At 45.4% G+C, this 20,487-nt stretch overlaps 2 protein-coding genes across 5 annotated transcripts in view; one reads left to right on the top strand and one right to left on the bottom strand.

The window, feature by feature from the left end:
• Positions 1–20,487, top strand: part of RTF2 (replication termination factor 2) — a 70,687-nt gene that overhangs the window by 5,733 nt on the left and 44,467 nt on the right. For all 4 annotated transcript variants that reach the window (XM_077253148.1, XM_077253150.1, XM_077253149.1 and 1 more), the window contains exon 5: positions 6,910–6,988. In XM_077253148.1, coding sequence (XP_077109263.1) covers positions 6,910–6,988 — 79 coding nt within the window. The remainder of the gene's footprint in view (positions 1–6,909; positions 6,989–20,487) is intronic.
• On the bottom strand, positions 13,392–19,911 carry LOC143769207 (putative beta-1,3-galactosyl-O-glycosyl-glycoprotein beta-1,6-N-acetylglucosaminyltransferase 7). The gene is made up of 3 exons (XM_077257761.1): positions 18,597–19,911; positions 16,290–16,385; positions 13,392–14,104 (listed from the first exon to the last, which is right to left on the bottom strand). Exons 1-3 carry the CDS (start codon positions 19,561–19,563, stop codon positions 13,884–13,886), a joined length of 1,284 nt encoding a protein of 427 aa, XP_077113876.1. The 5' UTR covers positions 19,564–19,911; the 3' UTR covers positions 13,392–13,883.

The raw sequence follows: 20,487 nt of genomic DNA, 5'->3' as shown, positions 1-20,487 counted from the left end.
GCGAAAAGAGCCAGTCCCGCCATGGCAGCAGCAGAAGCCGCTCGGACAGCGTACGGACGGATCGCCGTGCCAAGGAAGGGTCCCTAGTCTCAGTAGGAGACATGGAGAAATCCAGCCAACCTCCGGATCCGGTACCCGTACTTTGAAAGCGTCCGAGTGGTGAGTGATCTGCGAGAAAGTCCAGCACGCTAATGTCTGTTCTTTTCTCTTCTCTTATCTCCGTCTCTCCCCTCTTTTCTTACATACATTGCGGGGTGGAGTATAGGAGGTCCCCAAAAAGCGTCAGGGGAAAACTAAAAATAAGGAGTGCCCCTTATGTAAAAAACCCTTAAAGACATCTTGGGGTAAAAGACTGTGTCAGGAATGTATCAACCAGACTGTTGCGGAGGAAACACCCTCCTTTACGGACAGCCTAAGGTCCCTGATTCAGACCGAAGTCTCTAGGTCCGTAAACGCATTACAGACAGCTGACACAGATGCCAGATCTAGGCACAGATCCAGCCCTTCAGTAGGATCCCAAAGAGATTCCTCGGGGTCAGAGCAGGATTCCGATACAGCCCGCTGCTCTGATAGTAGCTCAGAGGAAGAAGACATCTTTCCAGCAGAGGCTACGGATAGGCTTATTAAAGCTGTTCGCTCTACCATGGGGCTGGTAGATGAGAAGGCCAAAAAGACAGCCCAGGAACTCATGTTCATTGGCCTACAAAAGAAAAAACGGAGGTCATTCCCTGTTAATGAGCAGCTACAAGAACTAATTAAAAGAGAATGGCAAAAGCCAGAAAAAAGGTCCCAGTTAACTACCTCCCTAAAAAGAAGGTACCCTTTTGAAGAGGAGGCGTCCTCATCTTGGGACAGAGCCCCAAAAATTGATGTGGCGGTCTCCAAAGTTGCCAGGAAATCCTCCCTGCCATTCGAGGACCTAGGTTCTCTAAAAGAACCTCTGGATAGGAAGGTGGACAGTTCCCTGAAGACAGCTTGGGAAGCCTCAGCAGGAGCACTAAGGCCAGCCATCGCGGCCACTTGTGTAGCCAGATCCCTTAAAATCTGGATAGACAACCTGGAGGAACAGGTAGAGAAAAAAGTTCCCAGGGAAACTATCCTGGAGGCAATACTAACTATGAAAGCAGCGGCGGTGTTTCTAGCTGAAGCATCAGCGGACTCGGCTAGGCTGGCAGCAAAATCAGCAGCGTTAGCCAACACAGGACGCCGTGCCGTATGGCTTAAATGCTGGCCAGGAGATACTCAGGCGAAGATGAAGCTCTGCTCTTTGCCTTGTGAGGGGAACTTCCTCTTCGGACCGGCTTTAGACGAGGTGTTGGAGAAAGCCGGGGATAAAAAGAAGAACTTCCCGAAACAGCCGTTTCAGCCCTTTCGTCGCTCCTTTCGGAGAGGTCAAAAATTCCGGAGACAGCAGTACAGAGACCGAGACAGGAGCAACCTGGACAAGCGACCCAGGGGAGGAAAGGGCTTCTATTTCGGCAAGTCCCCCAGAGACACCAAAAAACCCTCCCAGTGACGGTCCTTCTCAGGTGGGAGGGAGGCTCTCTCACTTCCTTCCAGCCTGGGAGAGGATCTCATCCAGCATATGGATCCGGCAGATCGTAGGATCAGGCCTAAAACTAAAGTTTCACCACTGGCCTCCAAGAAGGTATATGCAGACCCCAGTACAATCCTCTCAGGAGAAACAAGACAGTCTGGAAGGAGAAGTAACATCACTCCTAGACAAACACGTCTTGGAGGAAGTTCCTATAGAGGAAAGAAGGGAAGGATTTTATTCCCCTCTTTTTCTCATAAAGAAACCAGACAACTCCTGGAGGACAATAATAAACCTAAAAGGCCTCAACAAATTTCTTGTAATACCATCATTCAAGATGGAGACCATAAAATCAGCGGTGAAACTTCTCTATCCCCAGTGTTACATGTCCGTCCTCGACCTCAAGGACGCTTATTATCACGTCCCAATCAGGCAACAAGATCGTCGGTTTCTCAGAGTGGCAGTCCAGATGGGGTCCCAGCTGCGTCACTTCCAGTACAAGGCTCTGCCCTTTGGGATAGCAACAGCCCCACGGGTATTCACAAAGCTGATAGCAGAGGTCACAGCTCATCTCAGAGAAAAAGACACTCTGATAATACCCTACCTGGACGACTTCCTGATAGTGGGGAAGAACTTTTCTCACTGTCAGGAACAGGTCAGGATAGTGATGGACACTCTTCAGACACTGGGATGGCAACTAAATCTCAAGAAGTCCAAGCTGGAGCCAGCTATGGTCCAGAATTTCCTGGGGATAACGGTAGACTCCGTGGCACAGGAGTGTCGCCTCCCAGAAGGAAAAGAGGAAAAAATCAAACAAATGATTATGACCACTTTAAAAAAACCGGAAATGACTTTAAGAAGGGCCATGTCGGTGTTAGGATCCCTAACCTCCTGCATACCGGCAGTAAAATGGGCCCAGTTCCATGCAAGAGAACTGCAATGGTGTGTGCTGCAGAACGACCAGGAACTTCAGGGGCAGTTAGAGCAGAAGCTCACTCTCCCACTCTCTGTGCTCCAATCTCTCAGATGGTGGTTACAGATAGAGTCATCCCCGAGAGGAGTTCCCTGGACATTCACAGCCTCCAAGGTGATCACAACAGACGCCAGTCCGTGGGGGTGGGGAGCCCACTCAGACACACTATGGGTCCAAGACCCCTGGGCTCAAGAGGAGAAAGATCTATCCTCAAACGAGTGGGAGCTCCTAGCAATAGAAAAAGCGCTAGAGAGATTACTTCCTCACTTGGCAGGGCATCATGTGAGAGTCCTATCGGACAACCGAACAGCGGTCGCATACGTGAACCACCAGGGAGGCACCCGCTCTCGGGCTCTGATGCACGTAACCACAAGACTCATGTCTCTAGCCGAAAGGCACCTCCTGTCATTATCGGCCCTGCATATCCGAGGCGTGGACAACATAAAGGCAGACTTTTTAAGCAGGAACCACTTGAGGCAAGGAGAATGGTCCCTAAAAAAGTCCGTTTTTCAACGGATAGTGCACATGTGGGGAAAACCCAAGATAGACCTCTTTGCCTCAAAAGTCAACAAGAAAGTCCAAAAGTTCTGCTCCCTGAACCCAGCAGACAGGCCGTTGGCAGTAGACGCCTTCAGCATAGAATGGACGTCAGGACTCCTGTATGCCTTCCCACCGATATGTCTAATCCCAGTGGTTCTGAGGAAGATCAGGGAGGACAAGGCCAGGGTAATTGTCATAGCTCCCTTCTGGCCGAAAAGACCGTGGTTTTACTGGCTGAGAGTGATGTCAGTGACGGACCCATGGGTTCTCCCGGAAGACCAGGACCTTCTAACGCAGGGTCCCTTCAACCACCCGCAGAACTCCGGGCTTCATTTGACAGCCTGGCATTTGAGCGGTCGTTACTAGAGAAAGAAGGGTTCTCGGCTGGGCTAATATCCACCTTGCTCAGCAGCAGAAAGCCAGTAACGACCAAGATCTATGGGAGAATATGGAAGAAATTCCTCTCCAGCTCAGGGCCAATACGGGAAGGGGAGGTCCCAATAGTGGCAATACTGGAGTTCCTGCAGAAGGGCTTAGATCTGGGGTTAGCTGTTAGTACCCTCAAAGTACACATTTCAGCCTTAGCAGCCCTATTTAACTGTGACCTGGCAAGTAATAGGTGGGTGGTGAGGTTTGTCCGAGCCTGTAGTAGAGCTGACTCTGTTCCATCTCCTACTCCTCCACCATGGGATCTAAATCTAGTGTTAACAGCCCTGACGGAAAGCCCCTTTGAGCCATTAAATACAACTTCTGATAAAATACTAACATTAAAAACAGCTTTGTTAGTGGCCCTTACATCAGCCCGTAGGGTGGGGGATTTACACGCGTTGTCAGCTGACCCCCCTTACACACAAATCATGGACGATAGGGTTGTATTAAAATTAGATCCGGCATATCTCCCCAAAGTGGTATCGAGATTTCATAGGGCTCAGGACATAACCCTACCCTCTTTCTGTCCCAATCCCAGTAACCAAAAAGAGGAGAGACTCCATTGCCTAGACGTTAGGAGATGTATCCTACAGTATCTAGAGGTGACAAAATCCTGGAGGAAGCATAGGGCTTTATTTGTTTCGTTCCAGGGGTCAAGGAAGGGCCTTAAAGCCTCAAAACAGACTATAGCTAGATGGGTGAGAGAGGCCATTATTCTAGCGTATAGTAGTGCAGGCAAGGTTGTTCCACAGGGTCTGAAAGCCCACTCCACGAGGGCCATGGCGACGTCGTGGGCGGAGAGAGCAGATGCTACCATCGACCAGATTTGTAAGGCGGCCACTTGGTCCTCTCCGTCTACGTTCTTTAAACATTATAGGCTAGACCTATCTGCTACCTCTGATCTCACATTTGGGAGAAGAGTGTTACAAGCAGTGATCCCTCCCTAAAGAGAATACAATCTCTGTAACTCTCTCGTGGTGCCGTCATGTATGATGGAAAAACACGGGTATTACATACCTGGTAATGTGTTTTTTCATGAGACATGACGGCACCCTTATATTCCCACCCTTTTGATCACGTCATTAGTTGGGTGCATTATTAGCATTATTTGTATTATACACTCCCTGGGGTATCGGTGAATAGAACCGTATAGGATGTATTATTTATGTGTACACTAACCAGCGGAGTTCCTCTCGTACTCTGTAAACAACTGATGTGGAGAGAGGAGCCGCCCCTTTTATCTTGAAGGTTTCCTGTCCTTGATGGGCGGATCCCCTCTCTCGTGGTGCCGTCATGTCTCATGAAAAAACACATTACCAGGTATGTAATACCCGTGTTTTTTCCCACCACTAATATAAATAAAAACTGGACATGTTTGTTATCACTGTAATCGTACTAATGGGCAGGATCATATTGCAAGGTCATTTTTACCACAAAATGTAAACTGTAAAAACAATGTCAGAATTGTTTTTTTTTTATGTATTTATTTTTTTTTTTTAATTTTCACAATTTTACCACACTTGGAATTTTTCCCATTTTCCAGTACAGTATGTGATAAAAAGACTGGTGTCATTCAAAAGTACAACTTGTTCAGTAAAAAACAAGCTCTCTCATGTCCATGTGGTCAGAAAAAAAAAAAAAAAGTTATGGCTTTGGGAAGAAGGGGAGGAAAACATGAAAATGCAAAAAATGGAAATTGGCCGTGTCGGAAAGGGGTTACACATATCTGGAGAACTGACAGATCCTCTCTGGGTACAATTGTAGCAAAGTTGGTTTTGGGAAGTGTGTCCCTCTGAATGGAAGCATGGATATTCTCATTCACTTTTATCCTTATTATAGTGGAGTCGCCGTGCACACTGCGGTAATAGCTGGATGCCGCACTCTGGCCATAGGTAATTAATGCACTGATAATCCATTCTGACAGGGATAAAGGTCCCCAGCAGATGGACCCCCACCGATCTAGCCGTTATCATTTATCATGTGAAGAGGTGATACATTTTTTTTAACCAGAATACCTCGAAGATTTGTATTATCACGGATAGCATAGTATATTAGAAAATGACCTACTGTTCCATTTCTCTTTTACCATGGTTACCAGTGTGGGTGTAAATTGATTTGCAGGACCCAGTTGAGTAATCTATGGCCGCTGCACAGGAGCCCTGGGATCGTCCGGCCTGGCATAACGTCAACGTTGCAGCGTGACGCACATGTGACTTTGTGCCAGGTCGGCTCATGAAAAGAGAAACCACGGATGAAAGGAAGTTGGACCTGGTTTAAAGGGCTCACGTCCAGCAGCCACGGATCAGTGACCCGGCCGCCGAACTGGGTCCTGTGAATCGATTCAGACCAACTCTGATTGTTCCCTTTGGATAGGGTCATGTATGTGGTGGTGGAGAAATGCGCATGAATGCAGCAGGACAGAAGCTTTTCTATTGCTGCCCTGTCCATAGATAAAACCTAACTGGATGGCAGATGCCTCTTGCTGCACCCTAAGGCTGCGGTCAGACAGCCGTGTGTTCTGTCATGGGAGAAAATCAGTCCAATTATGCTGAAGACACTCAGATGAAACTCTGCTAGAGATTGAGCAGTGTCATCTCAGTGTGATCCAATTCTCTCATGCGAGCACAGGTGTAGAGAAGATGGAGAAATTAATTTCTCCATTGTCTGAGTCCGATGATTTCCACGCACCCACAAACTTGTATGGGTGCGCATCCTCCGATTTAAGGATGCACTCGCGATATGCTGCAACTTTTTTTTTTTGGTGCCGACTCCTGCGCTCTTTGCCACGTTAGTATAACATTGGTTTGAGTGCTATCTGATAAAATGTTGCATTGTACTCGACTCGGCCGTGTTATACACTCCTGTGACTGAGCCCTAAAATGGATTCTGGTTGCCAGCTGTGGTTGGCTTTCATAGAGAAACATCGGTGGACAAGAGCACAGCATCAGTGACATCTACAGGTCATAATGTGTAATTACAGGCAATCACAGATTTGCATTTTTCTGATAAACCAGCAGTATAAATTGTGGCAAGCCTGTTCCTTACACACTTAGTAACGCTCAGCTCTGTTTCAGCCACGTCTTATCTACATTAGAGGGTGAAGAAAATATTATGCAAGGCATGAGACATATTGCTTTGCGTTAGTGTCCATCCCCCTACACTAGTGGGGTAACAGCATTACTCTCCGCACCGTCTAACAGCTCATACATGGCATATTTGTTGCAGTAATCTCTGACTGTTAATTCCATCTGGATGGTGTTTGTATAGATACGTGCACCTGATACAAACCTATTCACGTATATTGGATGGATTTTCAGCCTGAGGAAGATGTACAGTGAATATAACCTAGTGGAGCTCCAGAGCCTTATCAGGCCTGGCTGGTCACGTTTTCCTTAGGTGTAAGTATTTCTGTAATGTGTCCTCTGTCTCCCAGGTTCTGCGTGCTGAGACGATGCGGCTGCGTATTCTCTGAGAGAGCGTTAAAAGAGATCAAGACGGACATATGCCATAAGGTGGGCATCTTATTGTAATGACAGAAATGTGGTGCACATCAGTAGGTGTCAGCATGCTGTACTGTAGCAGCACAGAGTATTTCAGGGGATTAGTGCACTGCTCTAGCAGGCAGTTGCAGGATAGTGATTGTAGCAGGGCACTGCGGCATTGCTTCTATGTCCCCCCATTGTTCAGCGGTGTCCTCTTCCTTTACAGCCCTGTCACTTTGTACTAAGGTGCGATCATTATAGTAACACAAAGTGGTTTAGCCGCCGTGTAAACTGTGGGACGTTCCCCTGGGGCCGTCGCTAAGGTTTCTTGTTACTAATCCTTTATTTGTGTTCTGTAAGATCATTAGCTATTTCTCCTCTGGGATCGCTCCCTGGTGGCGGAGGCATCATAGCCCTGCGCTGTTATTAGTCCAGGAGATTCTCTGATACCATTCACTTACGTTACTATAAGGGTATGTGCACATGTCCGGATTTCTTTCAGAAATTTCCTGAAGAAAACCGGAAATTTTCTGCAAGAAATCCGCATTTTTTTTTTCGCGTTTTTTTTTTAGCATTCTGCAAGCGTAATTAGCTTGCAGAATGCTAAAGTTTTCCAAGCGATCTGTAGCATCGCTTGGAAAACTGACTGACAGGTTGGTCACACTTGTCAAACATACTGTTTGACAAGTGTGACCAACTTTTTACTATAGATGCAGCCTATGCAGCATCTATAGTAAAAGAGAGAATGTTTAAAAATAAAAAAAATGCTTATACTCACCTGCAGACCTCAGCGGCGTCCGTTCCGTATAGATGGTGTGTGCGCGCAGGACCTTCCATGACGTCGCGGTCAATCACAAGACAGTGACGTCATCACAGGTCCTTCACCGCACACCAGCTACAGAAACCGAAGTGGCAGCATGCAGCTGAGAGGCGGGAAGACATCGAGGGTGAGTATATGACTATTTTTTATTTTAATTCTTATTTTTTGACCACTTATATGGTGCCCAGTGCGTGGAGGAGAGTCTCCTCTCCTCCACCCTGGGTACCAACCGCACATAATCTGCTTACTTCCCGCATGGTGTGCACAGCCCCGTGCGGGAAGTAAGCAGATCAATGGACTCCTAGGTGTGCGGAATCCCTGCAATTCCGCATTTTAATGAACATGTTGCTTTTTTTTCCGTGATGTAGCCTTTTTTTTCCGCGAAAAAAATCGCATTTGCACAAAAAATGCGGAATACATGGGAGGCATATGTTAGCGTTTTTATCACGTTTTTATAGCGAAAAAACGCGAAAAATACTGAACGTGTGCACATGGCCTTAGGTGCACGCCGTCAGCAGGCACAGATTTACCCCCCAGTCTGTAAATGTGGAATTAATGTTTACACTGAATGCACAATCATGGCTAAAAGTTCTAATTCTAATACAAGCAATATTGTATGGCAGCACCAAGTAATAGAAGGCCCGTATGTTACATGAACCAGCTATATAATAACCATGAACAGTGGAGCCACTGTGTGCGTACATCATCATATTACTGATCCTGAGTTACATCCTGTATTATACTCCAGAGCTGCACTCACTATTCTGCTGGTGCAGTCACTGTGTACATACATTACATTACTTATCCTGTACTGATCCTGAGTTACATCCTGTATTGCAGAGGTCCCCAACCTTTTTTGCACCAGGGACCGGCTTTAAGCAAGACCAGTTTTCCATGGCCCGGTGGGGGTGGGGCAGGGGCGGGGCTTTGGTCATATGGGGGTGGGGTTATGGAGGGATGGAGCTTAGTGCATACTTATCATATAATTATGACATTTATAATGAGAATGTGATTCAACTTACCATAGGTTCAGAATGAGTGGGAGCACCATGCTTGTTTCCCTGGTGCTTTGCACCATTATTGCCCCATAGCTGTGCCATATAGTGCTCTGCACCATTATTGCCCCATAGCTGTGCCATACAGTGCTCTGCACCGTTTATTATTGCCCCATAGCTGTGCCATACAGTGCTCTGCACCGTTCATAATTGCCCCATAGCTGTGCCATATAGTGCTCTGCACCGTTCATAATTGCCCCATAGCTGTGCCATATAGTGCTCTGCACCGTTCATAATTGCCCCATAGCTGTGCCATATAGTGCTCTGCACCATTGCCCCATAGCTGTGCCATACAGTGCTCTGCACCATTATTGCCCCATAGCTGTGCCATACAGTGCTCTGCACCATTATTGCCCCATAGCTGTGCCATATAGTGCTCTGCACCATTGCCCCATAGCTGTGCCATATAGTGCTCTGCACCATTATTGCCCCATAGCTGTGCCATATAGTGCTCTGCACCATTATTGCCCCATAGCTGTGCCATATAGTGCTCTGCACCATTATTGCCCCATAGCTGTGCCATATAGTGCTCTGCACCATTATTGCCCCATAGCTGTGCCATATAGTGCTCTGCACCATTATTGCCCCATAGCTGTGCCATATAGTGCTCTGCACCATTATTGCCCCATAGCTGTGCCATACAGTGCTCTGCACCATTGCCCCATAGCTGTGCCATATAGTGCTCTGCACCATTATTGCCCCATAGCTGTGCCATATAGTGCTCTGCACCATTATTGCCCCATAGCTGTGCCATATAGTGCTCTGCACCGTCCATTATTGCCCCATAGCTGTGCCATATAGTGCTCTGCACCGTCCATTATTGCCCCATAGCTGTGCCATATAGTGCTCTGCACCGTCCATTATTGCCCCATAGCTGTGCCATATAGTGCTCTGCACCGTCCATTATTGCCCCATAGCTGTGCCATATAGTGCTCTGCACCGTCCATTATTGCCCCATAGCTGTGCCATATAGTGCTCTGCACCGTCCATTATTGCCCCATAGCTGTGCCATATAGTGCTCTGCACCGTCCATTATTGCCCCATAGCTGTGCTGCTGCTGCTGCAATAAAAATAATAAAACACATACTCACCTGTCTTGCTTGCAGCTCCTCGGCGCCATCTTCCCGGCGTCTCCCTGCACTGACTTATCAGGCAGAGGGCAGCGCGCACACTATATGCGTCATCGCGCCCTCTGCCTGCAGTCAGTGCGGAGAGACGCCGGGAAGATGGAGACAGCGCCCGGCGTGTGGAACGAGGACAGGTAAATATGATATACTTACCTGCTCCCGGCGTCCTGCTCCTTCCCCCGGACAGCTGGTCTTCGGTGCCGCAGCCTCTTCCTCTGTTCAGCGGTCACCGGCACCGCTGATTAGAGAAATGAATTATGCGGCTCCGCCCCTATGGGAGGTGGAGCCGCCTATTCATTTCTCTAATGAGCGGTCCCACGTGACCGCTGAACAGGGGCGCCGCGGACCGGCTGAAAAACCCCAACGGCCCGGTCCTGGTCCGCGGACCGGCGGTTGGGGACCTCTGCTGTATTATACCCCAGAGCTGCACTCACTATTCTGCTGGTGCAGTCAATGTGTACATACATTACATTACTTATCCTGTACTGATCCTGAGTTACATCCATCCTCTATAATACTACAGAGCTGCACTCACTATTCTGCTGGTGCAGTCACTGTGTACATACATTACGTATCCTGCACTGATCCTGAGTTACATCCTGTATTATACTCCAGAGCTGCACTCACTATTCTGCTGGTGGAGTCACCGTGTACATACATTACATCACTTATCCTGCACTGATCCTGAGTTACATCCTGTATTATACTCCAGAGCTGCACTCACTATTCTGCTGGTGGAGTCACTGTGTACATACATTACATTACTTATCCTGTACTGATCCTGAGTTACATCCATCCTGTATTATACTCCAGAGCTGCACTCACTATTCTGCTGGGGCAGTCACTGTGTACATACATTACTTTGTTGTTGGTGCGACATAGAAAGGGCATTTAACATTTACAATATTTTTGTGCTGTAAAGACGCACTCAAGTTTGGACAACAGAAAATAGAGAAAAATATTAACACTATTGTGATGTAAAGATGTGGAGCTGGTGGTCTATGGTTGGTCTCATTTCTTGGTTCTCTAGGGTAAAAACGTTGGTACTGGTCTATTCCGAAGGGGTATGAGTGGAGGAGGGTTGTTCCAAACAAAGGGCATTATGTACTGTCCCCAACAGGGACCTAACAAGGGGCCAATGCCTTTTATTTTTCTTGTTGTTTTGTACCAAGGGCCATAAAGGGCACAATGGTGTCTTACACATGTGTAATGTTTTCTTTTTTAAAAAACCTACAAAAATGTGTTTTAGAGATTTAGGCAGCAATGAAAACATCTAAGTAAGTGCTTTGTTTGAAGACAAATGTTCACCCCACAATTAAATATCCAGGACCTCTTTTGGGTGGTGCATACACAGGAGATGTTCATATAGTTCACAAACAAGAGGCCAAGAAATGGAGCACTCACCTGGTCCTTGCTGTCAAATTTTTCTTTAAATCCATATTGCGATAACATCCACATCTTGATAAAGTGCGGTGTGCTGGTGGCAGGGGAGTAGGCAGGTGAGAGGAACTCCTTTCTCCTGCCTAATCACCTGCACTTCATCAAGATGTGGATGTTATCGTAATATGGATTAAAAGAAAATTTGACAGCAAGGACCAGGTAAGTGATCCATTTCTTGGCCTCTGGTTTGTGAACTATAAGGCTGTGTGCACACGTTGCTGATTTTTCGCGTTTTTTTCGCTATAAAAACGCTATAAAAGCGCAAAAAAACTGCATACAATATGCATCCCATCATTTAGAATGAATTCCGCAATTTTTGTGCACATGATGCGGGTTTTTTTTCCGCGAAAAAAACGCATTGCGGTAAAAAATGCAGCATGTTCATTAATTTTGCGGGTTTTTTTGCGGATTTCCCACTATAAAATGCATTGGGAAATGTCTGGAAAAAAATGCGGCAAAAACGCATGCAGATTTCTTGCAGAAAATTTCAGGTTTTTCTCAGGAATTTTCTGCAAGAAATCCTGAACGTGTGTACATAGCACTAAATGTGTTGAGATAAACACTGACAATGGATAAAAGACAAATGTTTAAAATAGGGGGAACACTAGAGGGTGACAAACACAGCAGGAGGAAATGGTGAATGGGAGTAAGTAGACTCCAATTTGGATATACGAACAAAAAATAACAATAATATTAAATGAATGAAAAATGGAAAAGATGTCAACTGACCAGTATGATAAAACATAAATGAGTAGTCTGAAATCAAGGCTGAATAACCAGTCATATGCAGTAAAGTAAAGAAATAAGACTGAGGTCAGTAAATGGAGCCTCATATATAATATATAAATAAATGTCAAAATTCATCTGTACCCATGTGTTCCTCCTATTAAAATTACGCCAGCCCCTACACGTGTTTCGGTGCGAGCCTACGTCTGTGTCACACATTGACGCTGGATCGCATGTTGTGCTATTCACCTCTCCGTCTTCGCGTTCTGGGCACAGCGACTGTTTGAAAAATACCCGGGAAGGATCGAAACGTCAAAAACATTTCCTGTCGCTTTCTGTCCCCCTAACCAGCACCGCGGTGACTTATTCTGCATCAATGAAAATCAGCATAATTTAAAATTCCAAGGTCTCCGTGTGAGTGTGGTTGATTTTTCAAAGGGCTATGAGACACACACACAATTTTAGCAAGTTGTAAACTTGCTTAAAAATGCTTCTTAGTCAGAAAAATATGGTAAATGTATTATTTACATTTCCACTTACTCATTTTGCATATATGATCATTGAAATCCCAAGTAAATAAATTATGGTTTATTGGAATAAATAAGTGATGGTTTACTACAGGGGTGCACAAGCTTTTTTCGTTTTATGGACCACATCATCATACTGAACCAATATGGGGACAGCACTAAAAATGAAAGGGATATTCACATCTATGACCTTTGTGGCATACAGCATAACTGTCTGATCAGTACATATTCAAGTTACAGGAATCTTCCATCCAAAAATCAGCACTTTAATGGTAGGTTCTCACTGAGTTTTTTGTCAAGCATTTAGAAATAGATTCTGCTCCTAAATCCACATCAAAAAATGCCCAAATACTCTTATAATAAGTTTCTGGCTGATTTTAATAGGAAAAGCTTGTTTTGTGTACACAGTACTGAATTTTTTCACGTTATTTTGAACATTTTTTACATATTCCTTTCTGTAGTGCTAAGCGAGTTACGGGACCCCATTCTCCTGATGTATGAGGCATCCAGAGATGTCTACACCGTGCACCATTAGTACTTTCCAGGCCCTGCTCTTCAGCTGCCACCACTATTTTTTTGAGTGTGTGTGTGGCTACCCCCTTATAGTTAACCTGTCAGTCAGGCATTTTTCTGTCCATATGGATGGGCGAGCCTCATAGAATGGCATCTTGGGCCTCATGTGGCCCACCCCTGGTTTAAGAATGTGTATTTTCCTTGATTTTTGTGAGTCAAATTGCTGATTGGAATATGAGACTCCTGTCCCCTCCCTGGGTATACTATTCAGCGAATACAACCCTTGGCACTCCTGTGCCAGCACCTGCGTCTTCTCTGAAGGGTCTTGCCAGTTGGCAATCCTGACGAGAAGGGTCTTAGAACTGAGTCTTTGCTAAAAAATGATTGACACCCGTTGACTGTGTAGTCTTGCATAGTAAATATCAAGCAGGAGCTCTGTTGCCGGACTTTGGTCTGAACTTGCCCGTTGTATTTTTGTCCGATGTGATTGGCTTTTTCAGGATGTTGGACCCTTCGTTACTCCTGACTCATTCTGTGTTTTCATCCTGTATGGCTGATCCTTCGATAATTCCCCTGTCCATTCTGCTGTTTATAACAGATAACCCATCCAGGGATAATAAAGTTGAGGATTTACAAGAACCCGGGACCAGAGTGGTAGGTTTGGTTTGCATGTATTCAAAGGACATATCTCGTTTCACCTCTTGGAAACACTAGCCATCACTTTAAGGCCTTTGTCGAATACTCATCTTGCAAATACCAGCTCTGCTCCACCGGGACATCCGCCCCATCCAGGACACGCCGTCTATAATGTGTTTCTAGGCAGTCTGTGACCAGACCGTAGCGACTCGGATCAAACTTGTTTGCAAATAAGTGTGGAGAGTTGATCAACCAGCGCAGATCTCCGAGGCCGTACACGCAGATATCCCGGACATAGTGCCCTGAGAGAGGAATGGGACAAGTAGGTTACTATTGTATCCCGTCCTCTGAGCTAAATGTTACAATGTGTCAGTGCATGTAAAATGTATTAGGGTATGTGCCCACGCTGCAGATCTTGGTGTGGCTCCGCAGCGGTTTTGACGCTGTGGATTTGCAGCTGTTTTTCATGAGCTTACAGTACCATATAAACCTATGGAAAACAAAATCCGCAGTGCATATGCCGTGGAAAAAAACGTGCGGAAAAGCTGCATTGTTTATTCCACAGCATGTCAATTCTTTGTGCGGATTCCGCTGCGGTTTACACGTGCTCCGTAATAGGAATCTGCAGGTGTAAAACCGCAAGTGGAATCTGCACAAAAACCGCGGTAAATCCGCAGGTAATCCACAGTGCGGATTACCTACGGATTTACAAAAACAGGTGCGGGAAAATCCACAGGAGTTCCATCTACGTGTGCACATACTCTAAGAGTATGTTTCCACGGGCCAGATTACATCTGGATTAGCTGCGGATTGGATGCTGTGTACAACCGCAGCGTTCAATCCGCAGCGTCCAGATTTACAGCATAGTGGAGGGGATTTTATGAAATCCTGTCTTCACTATGCGTGTTAACACGCATCCGGTGGCCCTGCGTTTACGGACATGCAGGCTTCTTTTTAGACCACAGCATGTCTGTTTACCTTGCGGCGATGCTCCGTCCCTGCAAGGTAAATAACACAGTCCTATGAATAGGGTGCGGCGATTCCAGATGTGTACAATCAACACATCTGGAATCACCGTGCGTACAGAAGGGGTTGACGTTTGGCGGAGCAGGGTTTCCGCTCCGTCCAAGGCGCCAACTATACGGCCCGTGGAAACGTACCCTTAAGGGTTGTCCAAACTGGATAAGACTGACAAAACCCTCAGCTAGGAACAGTATTGGATCCGGAGAGGTGGGGCGTAAATAATCATGGCTCCCACTCACCAGAAACAAGCAGAGTTCTTAAAAATTGGGAAGAACTGAAGCACAAAGGGTATTGTGTGTTAAATTTTTTTTTTTGTAATCTTCTAGTTTTTGTTGATGTTTGTTGTGCCAAATTTTTCAAAATGGCTTACGCGGTTAGTTAATTTTGATCAAAATCTAAAAGGCTCATAAAAATTGAAAAACAAAAACAAAGCCAGCCAAACGCATATAAAGTAGACTTTAAATAAGATGCAAATGAAAACAAGCGAAAGGGTAAAACTAGATAAAAAAGAAGATGCTAATGATGATTCAGTGAATCTCCATTTGTCACCCTATATGCTCATCCAGAGCAAAATGACCAGAGTTGCACAAGAAAAATGAAGAATAAATTACAATTTTATTGAAAAATTCCATGACAAGCATACAAAAATAAAAGCAAATACCTCAATAGTGAGGAACGTGATTGGCTGGGGACACCCAAAGAATATCAAGAAGGTTATGCATAGACTAATTGATATAACCTGGTATTCAACAATCAATTAATCTGCTACATTTCCATTATAATAGGGCAGTTTCTGTAGCAATTACGTTCAATACATATGGAATGTCCTTGCCAGCATACCTTAACCTCGACGCGCGTTTTGTCCTCACTTCATCGTCCTGATGAAGTTAGTCTAGCACATAAGTCTATGCATAACCTTCTTGATATTCTTTAGGTGTCCCCAGCCAATCACGTTCCTCGCTATTGAGGCATTTGTTTTTATTTTATTTTTGTACGTTTGTCTTGGAATTTTCAATAAAATTGTAATGTATTCTTCATTTTTCTTGTGCAACTCTAGTCATTTTGCTCTAGACGAGCATATAGGGTGATAGATGGGGATTTGTTGTTAAGTTTTAAGCATGGGATACTTTATGGATCAAAAAATTGTTTACGGTATTTAAATCAACGATTCAGGCCTTAAGCGTACTAGAAAATTGCAGAAAGACTACAGGTTGGGCTGAGTTCGATGAAACGTGACAGAATAAGTTGTAGTGAGGCGCGTGTTATAGCAACACTCAAAGGGAGACCGCTGCCCTGTGCTGTACCCGCTCCAGGTACACGTGGATTCTCTTTGCCAGGCCTTGTACTAGGCACAGCACAGGATGTCTTTCCTTTAAACCAACCGTATGGCAGTCTAGCCTGGCCCTGACCTAAATATCGGTTTCCCCCCTTTTGTGGTCCAAGGCCAAAAGATAATGAAGTTACCGCTGCAGCCAGAGTGTGAGATGCCCTCTTGGTCCCTCCATTTCACAGCTCGGATGTTCCCCTCCCAGCCAGCGTGAGGGGTCGATCCCGGAAAATCTGAAAAAAATAAATGCAGAACACAGTTTAAGGGGCCAGTAACCTGTCTGGGGATTCTGTTTGAGTTACCTCTTGCCTGCAAGTTAAATGCATATACAGTAGATGGTGAGATATTCAAAGAGGGTTTTTTATTTTTCTTATAAAGATTTATGGTTGCTTTCTTCCATATACACTGTGTTCCAAATTATTATGCAAATAATATTTCCTCATATTTCCTCTAAATTACCTATCTGAATTGCAGTCATTGTTATTTTCCAGTCATCTACTATTCTAGTATAATTGCAATGTTTTGGAACAAACTGCCTATGAAAACAGTATCTTTTAAAAAAAATAAATAAACACTCAAAATGCATGTTCCAAATTATTATGCACAGCAGAGTTTTCAACCTTTTTTTTTTTTTTTACTTTGAACAAAAAAATGGTCAATTGTGAGGTTATAAGCATTATCAGCTTATTACAAAATGAAATCAAACAGTTTTCAAGTGAAAACTTTATTCTAGGTGATGATACATTTGCACATAGGACCCCTTGTTCGAAAGAAGCTTCTGAACTCTCTCGTCCATTGAATTTGTCAGTTTTTGGATGGTTTCTGCTTCAATTGTTTTGCATGTGGACAGAATACCCTCCCAGAGCTGTTGCTTAGATGTGAACTGCCTCCCGCCATCATAGACACTCCTTTTGATGATGCTCTAGAGGTTCTCAATGGGGTTGAGGTCAGGGGAAGATGGTGGCCACACCATAAGTTTGTCCTCTTTTATGCCCATAGCAGCCAGAGATGCAGATGTGTTTTTTGCAGCATGAGACGGTGCATTATCATGCATGAAAATGATCTTGCTGCGGAAAGCACAGTTCTTCCTCTTGAACCATGGCAGGAAGTGTTGTTTTAGAAACTCCACATAGATTATGGAGTTCATCTTTACCCCTTCAGGGATCATAAAGGGGCCGACAATCTCTCTCCCCATGATTCCAGCCCAAAACATTACTCCACCTCCTCCTTGTTGGCGCCTTAGCCGTGTTTTCATGGGGTGTCCATCAACCAGCCATCCTCCACTCCATCCATCTGGACCATCGAGCGTTGCACGGCACTCATCGGTGAACAAAACAGTTTGGAAGTCAGTCTTCATGTATCGTTTGGCCCACTGGAGCCGTTTCTGCTTGTGTGCAGTGGATAGAGGTGGTCGACAGGATGGCTTACGCACAGCTGCAAACCTCTGAAGGACCCTGCATCTTGTTGTTCTGGGGACGTTGGAGGCACCAGCAGCTTCAAAAACTTGTCTGCTGCTATGACAAGGCATTTTTGCATCTGCTCTTTTAACCTTACGCAATTGCCTATTGGAAAGAGTCCTCAGTTTTTCCTTATCAGCACGCACACGTGTGTGCTGGGAATCAGCTACATACTTCTTGATTGTGCAATGATCACGATGAAGTGTCTTGGCAATGTTGATTGTAGTCATGCCTTGACCTAAATACTCCACAATTTGTTGCTTCTCAGCAGCCGACACATCCGTTTTTTTCCCATTTTGGCAAAAAATGTAGGCTGCTTAATAATGTGGAACAGCCTTCTTAAGTAGTCTTGCCTTTATTTGGACACACCTGCCAAACTAATTTGCACAGGTATCTGCAATTGCTTTCAGTGATATAAAGAGCCCTGACACACATCACCATCAATGAGTTTAAATGACAAACAAAAAAATTCTAACCTTATCACTCCTAAACTCTTTGTGCATAATAATTTGGAACACAGTGTATAGCACTTCATTAGATTTCTAATCAACCCATGGACAGGAGAGGAGCCAATTTTGGAAGAATGCAGACACGGTTTTGTACTCCACGGCAGCTCCTTCATTGATGTTTTGTATTTGTATTCATTACTGTTTTCAAGCGCTCTGTCAGTGGATGTAAACAGAGGCTTGCTTGTGCCGACCTGATGCTTCTTATAGCTGAGGGTGTATCCAGTTTTATATAATCTTCCGTAAACTTAATACATCATCATGTGTGCTGCAATGTGTCAGTGCAGGTAAAGTATCAATCTGGAGTCCTGGCCATTTATGTTACAGATTGAATACAATATAACAAACCCTCAGCTGTGAGAAGTCTTGGGTAGGGACAAGATTTGATCCCTACTGAGCATGGACACCTCTGGTCCTGGTAATAAAGGGGGGGCACGATTAGATCAGGAGATCGTTTTATGGCTGATGTGGAAAATCTCACCTTCGATCCTGTTGAGGGTCACCCAGTAGTGCTCGTCCGGACTATACGTGTCCTTTGACCACTCCAGGAGATCCTTCGCCCTTTGGTCCGTCAACACAAATTCTACAAAGTTCCTGGTGAGGGCGTAGTAGGCCGTCCCAAAGTAGAGGGTGATGTTGTGTGGTGGGCCAACCTTCTCCTCTTTGGTGGGGTAGACGTAAGACTTCCCCATATGGACAAACTCCTTGTAAGTGGCTTGTGTGCGGTACCTCATGTGCGGCGGCTGGATCACTCCCGGCGTTAGATTCTTCCCGTTCCACCTGGACTTGAGGTACTGGACTATCTCCCTGTTGGTTTTCATGGGAAAGTCCTGGCCACATAGGTTGATGACATGTCTCCATGGTAGGGCAGAGCGGACCAGGTCTTCCATGCAGTTAATGTCGGCGCGCAGCCTTGAAAACCCCGCGTAGACCACAGTCTCCTGTTGGGATGATAAGAACACATTGTGGAAGCAGTTAGCAAGTCTCTGCACCGCCTGACTGTATGTCTTGGAAGACTTTTGGTCGACGTGGATGCAGTACACGTTCTGTGGGGCATAAATGGCGGCAAGCAACTTGATGAACATGTCCAGCTGTTTGTGTATAGTCACGATGTACGCCAAGGGATAGTCTGCCTCCTCCAGCGACAGTGGGGTTGTTATAAAGTGCAGCTCGGTTATCAGGTTGGTGCAGTTGGACTGCAGGGTGATCGGGACTTCTTCTCTGGATAGGGGAAGGGCTTCTTGACATATATTTCCCACCACCAGGGCGGCAGGCTTTCCATCGAATAACGCTTTACACAGTTCTCCCGGATAGAAGCCGCATTCCTTGATCTCCTCCTCGATGCTTTGTCCGTCCTCCACTTGGTTAATGTTGTTAATGGCCAAAAGAATGATGGAAAGGCCGAGACATAACACGAATCCTGACTTGGTGCACCCAAGGAGGCTCATTGTTTGCTCTGCCAGTGTCTTATCATTAGCATCATTGGGGCATTCCCTTCGTGAACCTACAGAAAAAGAAAAATCATTCTACCAATATGGAAACATTCGTTTTCTGTTAATACAAAATATCTAACTCTCTATTCAAATCCAGAGCTGCATTCACAATCCTCACTGGCTGTCACAGCCAGAGCTGTATTCACAATCCTCACTGGCTGTCACAGCCACAGCTGCATTCACAATCCTCACTGGCTGTCACAGCCAGAGCTGCATTCACAATCCTCACTGGCTGTCACAGCCAGAGCTGCATTCACAATCCTCACTGGCTGTCACAGCCAGAGCTGCATTCACAATCCTCACTGGCTGTCACAGCCAGAGCTGCATTCACAGTCCTCACTGGCTGTCACAGCCAGAGCTGCATTCACAATCCTCACTGGCTGTCACAGCCAGAGCTGCATTCACAATCCTCACTGGCTGTCACAGCCAGAGCTGCATTCACAATTCTCATTGGCTGTCACAGCCAGAGCTGCATTCACAATCCTCATTGGCTGTCACAGCCAGAGCTGCATTCACAATTCTCATTGATCTCTGCAAACAGATTACATTTGTCTACATCATGTATTTTTTTCTCCAGTCCTATCTGTAGTTGCATAAACCTTCTATTGGCTTCACTAGGAAACCGTGAGTCCTGAACAACAGACTACAGCGTCTCTATACAGATACATAATGTTCAATGTGAAGTAGAGTGCAGATAATGGATGTTAGGAATTGGTGTGGACATTGAATTACTTCTTTAAACATAGATACATATTTTATCATCATCCCATACAGGATATGGACAAAAATATTGTATTTTCTACATCCACAGTCAAGAATACGGAGTCTGTCCATTTGCAGCTATACCAGCTCCCACTCTTCTGGGAAGGATTTCTATAA

Source organism: Ranitomeya variabilis, chromosome 4 (assembly GCF_051348905.1).
Source record: "Ranitomeya variabilis isolate aRanVar5 chromosome 4, aRanVar5.hap1, whole genome shotgun sequence".
Classification (NCBI taxonomy): domain Eukaryota; kingdom Metazoa; phylum Chordata; class Amphibia; order Anura; family Dendrobatidae; genus Ranitomeya; species Ranitomeya variabilis.
The sequence above is the reverse complement of the archived record's forward strand: the minus strand, read 5'-3'. Positions and strand labels throughout refer to the sequence as shown.

Bases quoted from the DNA above. Each gene is read 5' to 3' on its own strand.
- LOC143769207 (XM_077257761.1), bottom strand. From the start codon at position 19,563: ATGAGCCTCCTTGGGTGCACCAAGTCAGGATTCGTGTTATGTCTCGGC. The intron at 16,386-18,596 runs GTGAGATTTTCC...TATTTTTTTCAG, and splicing joins GACCCTCAACAGGATCGAAG to ATTTTCCGGGATCGACCCCT. The intron at 14,105-16,289 runs GTAACTTCATTA...TTCCTCTCTCAG, and splicing joins CTCACACTCTGGCTGCAGCG to GGCACTATGTCCGGGATATC.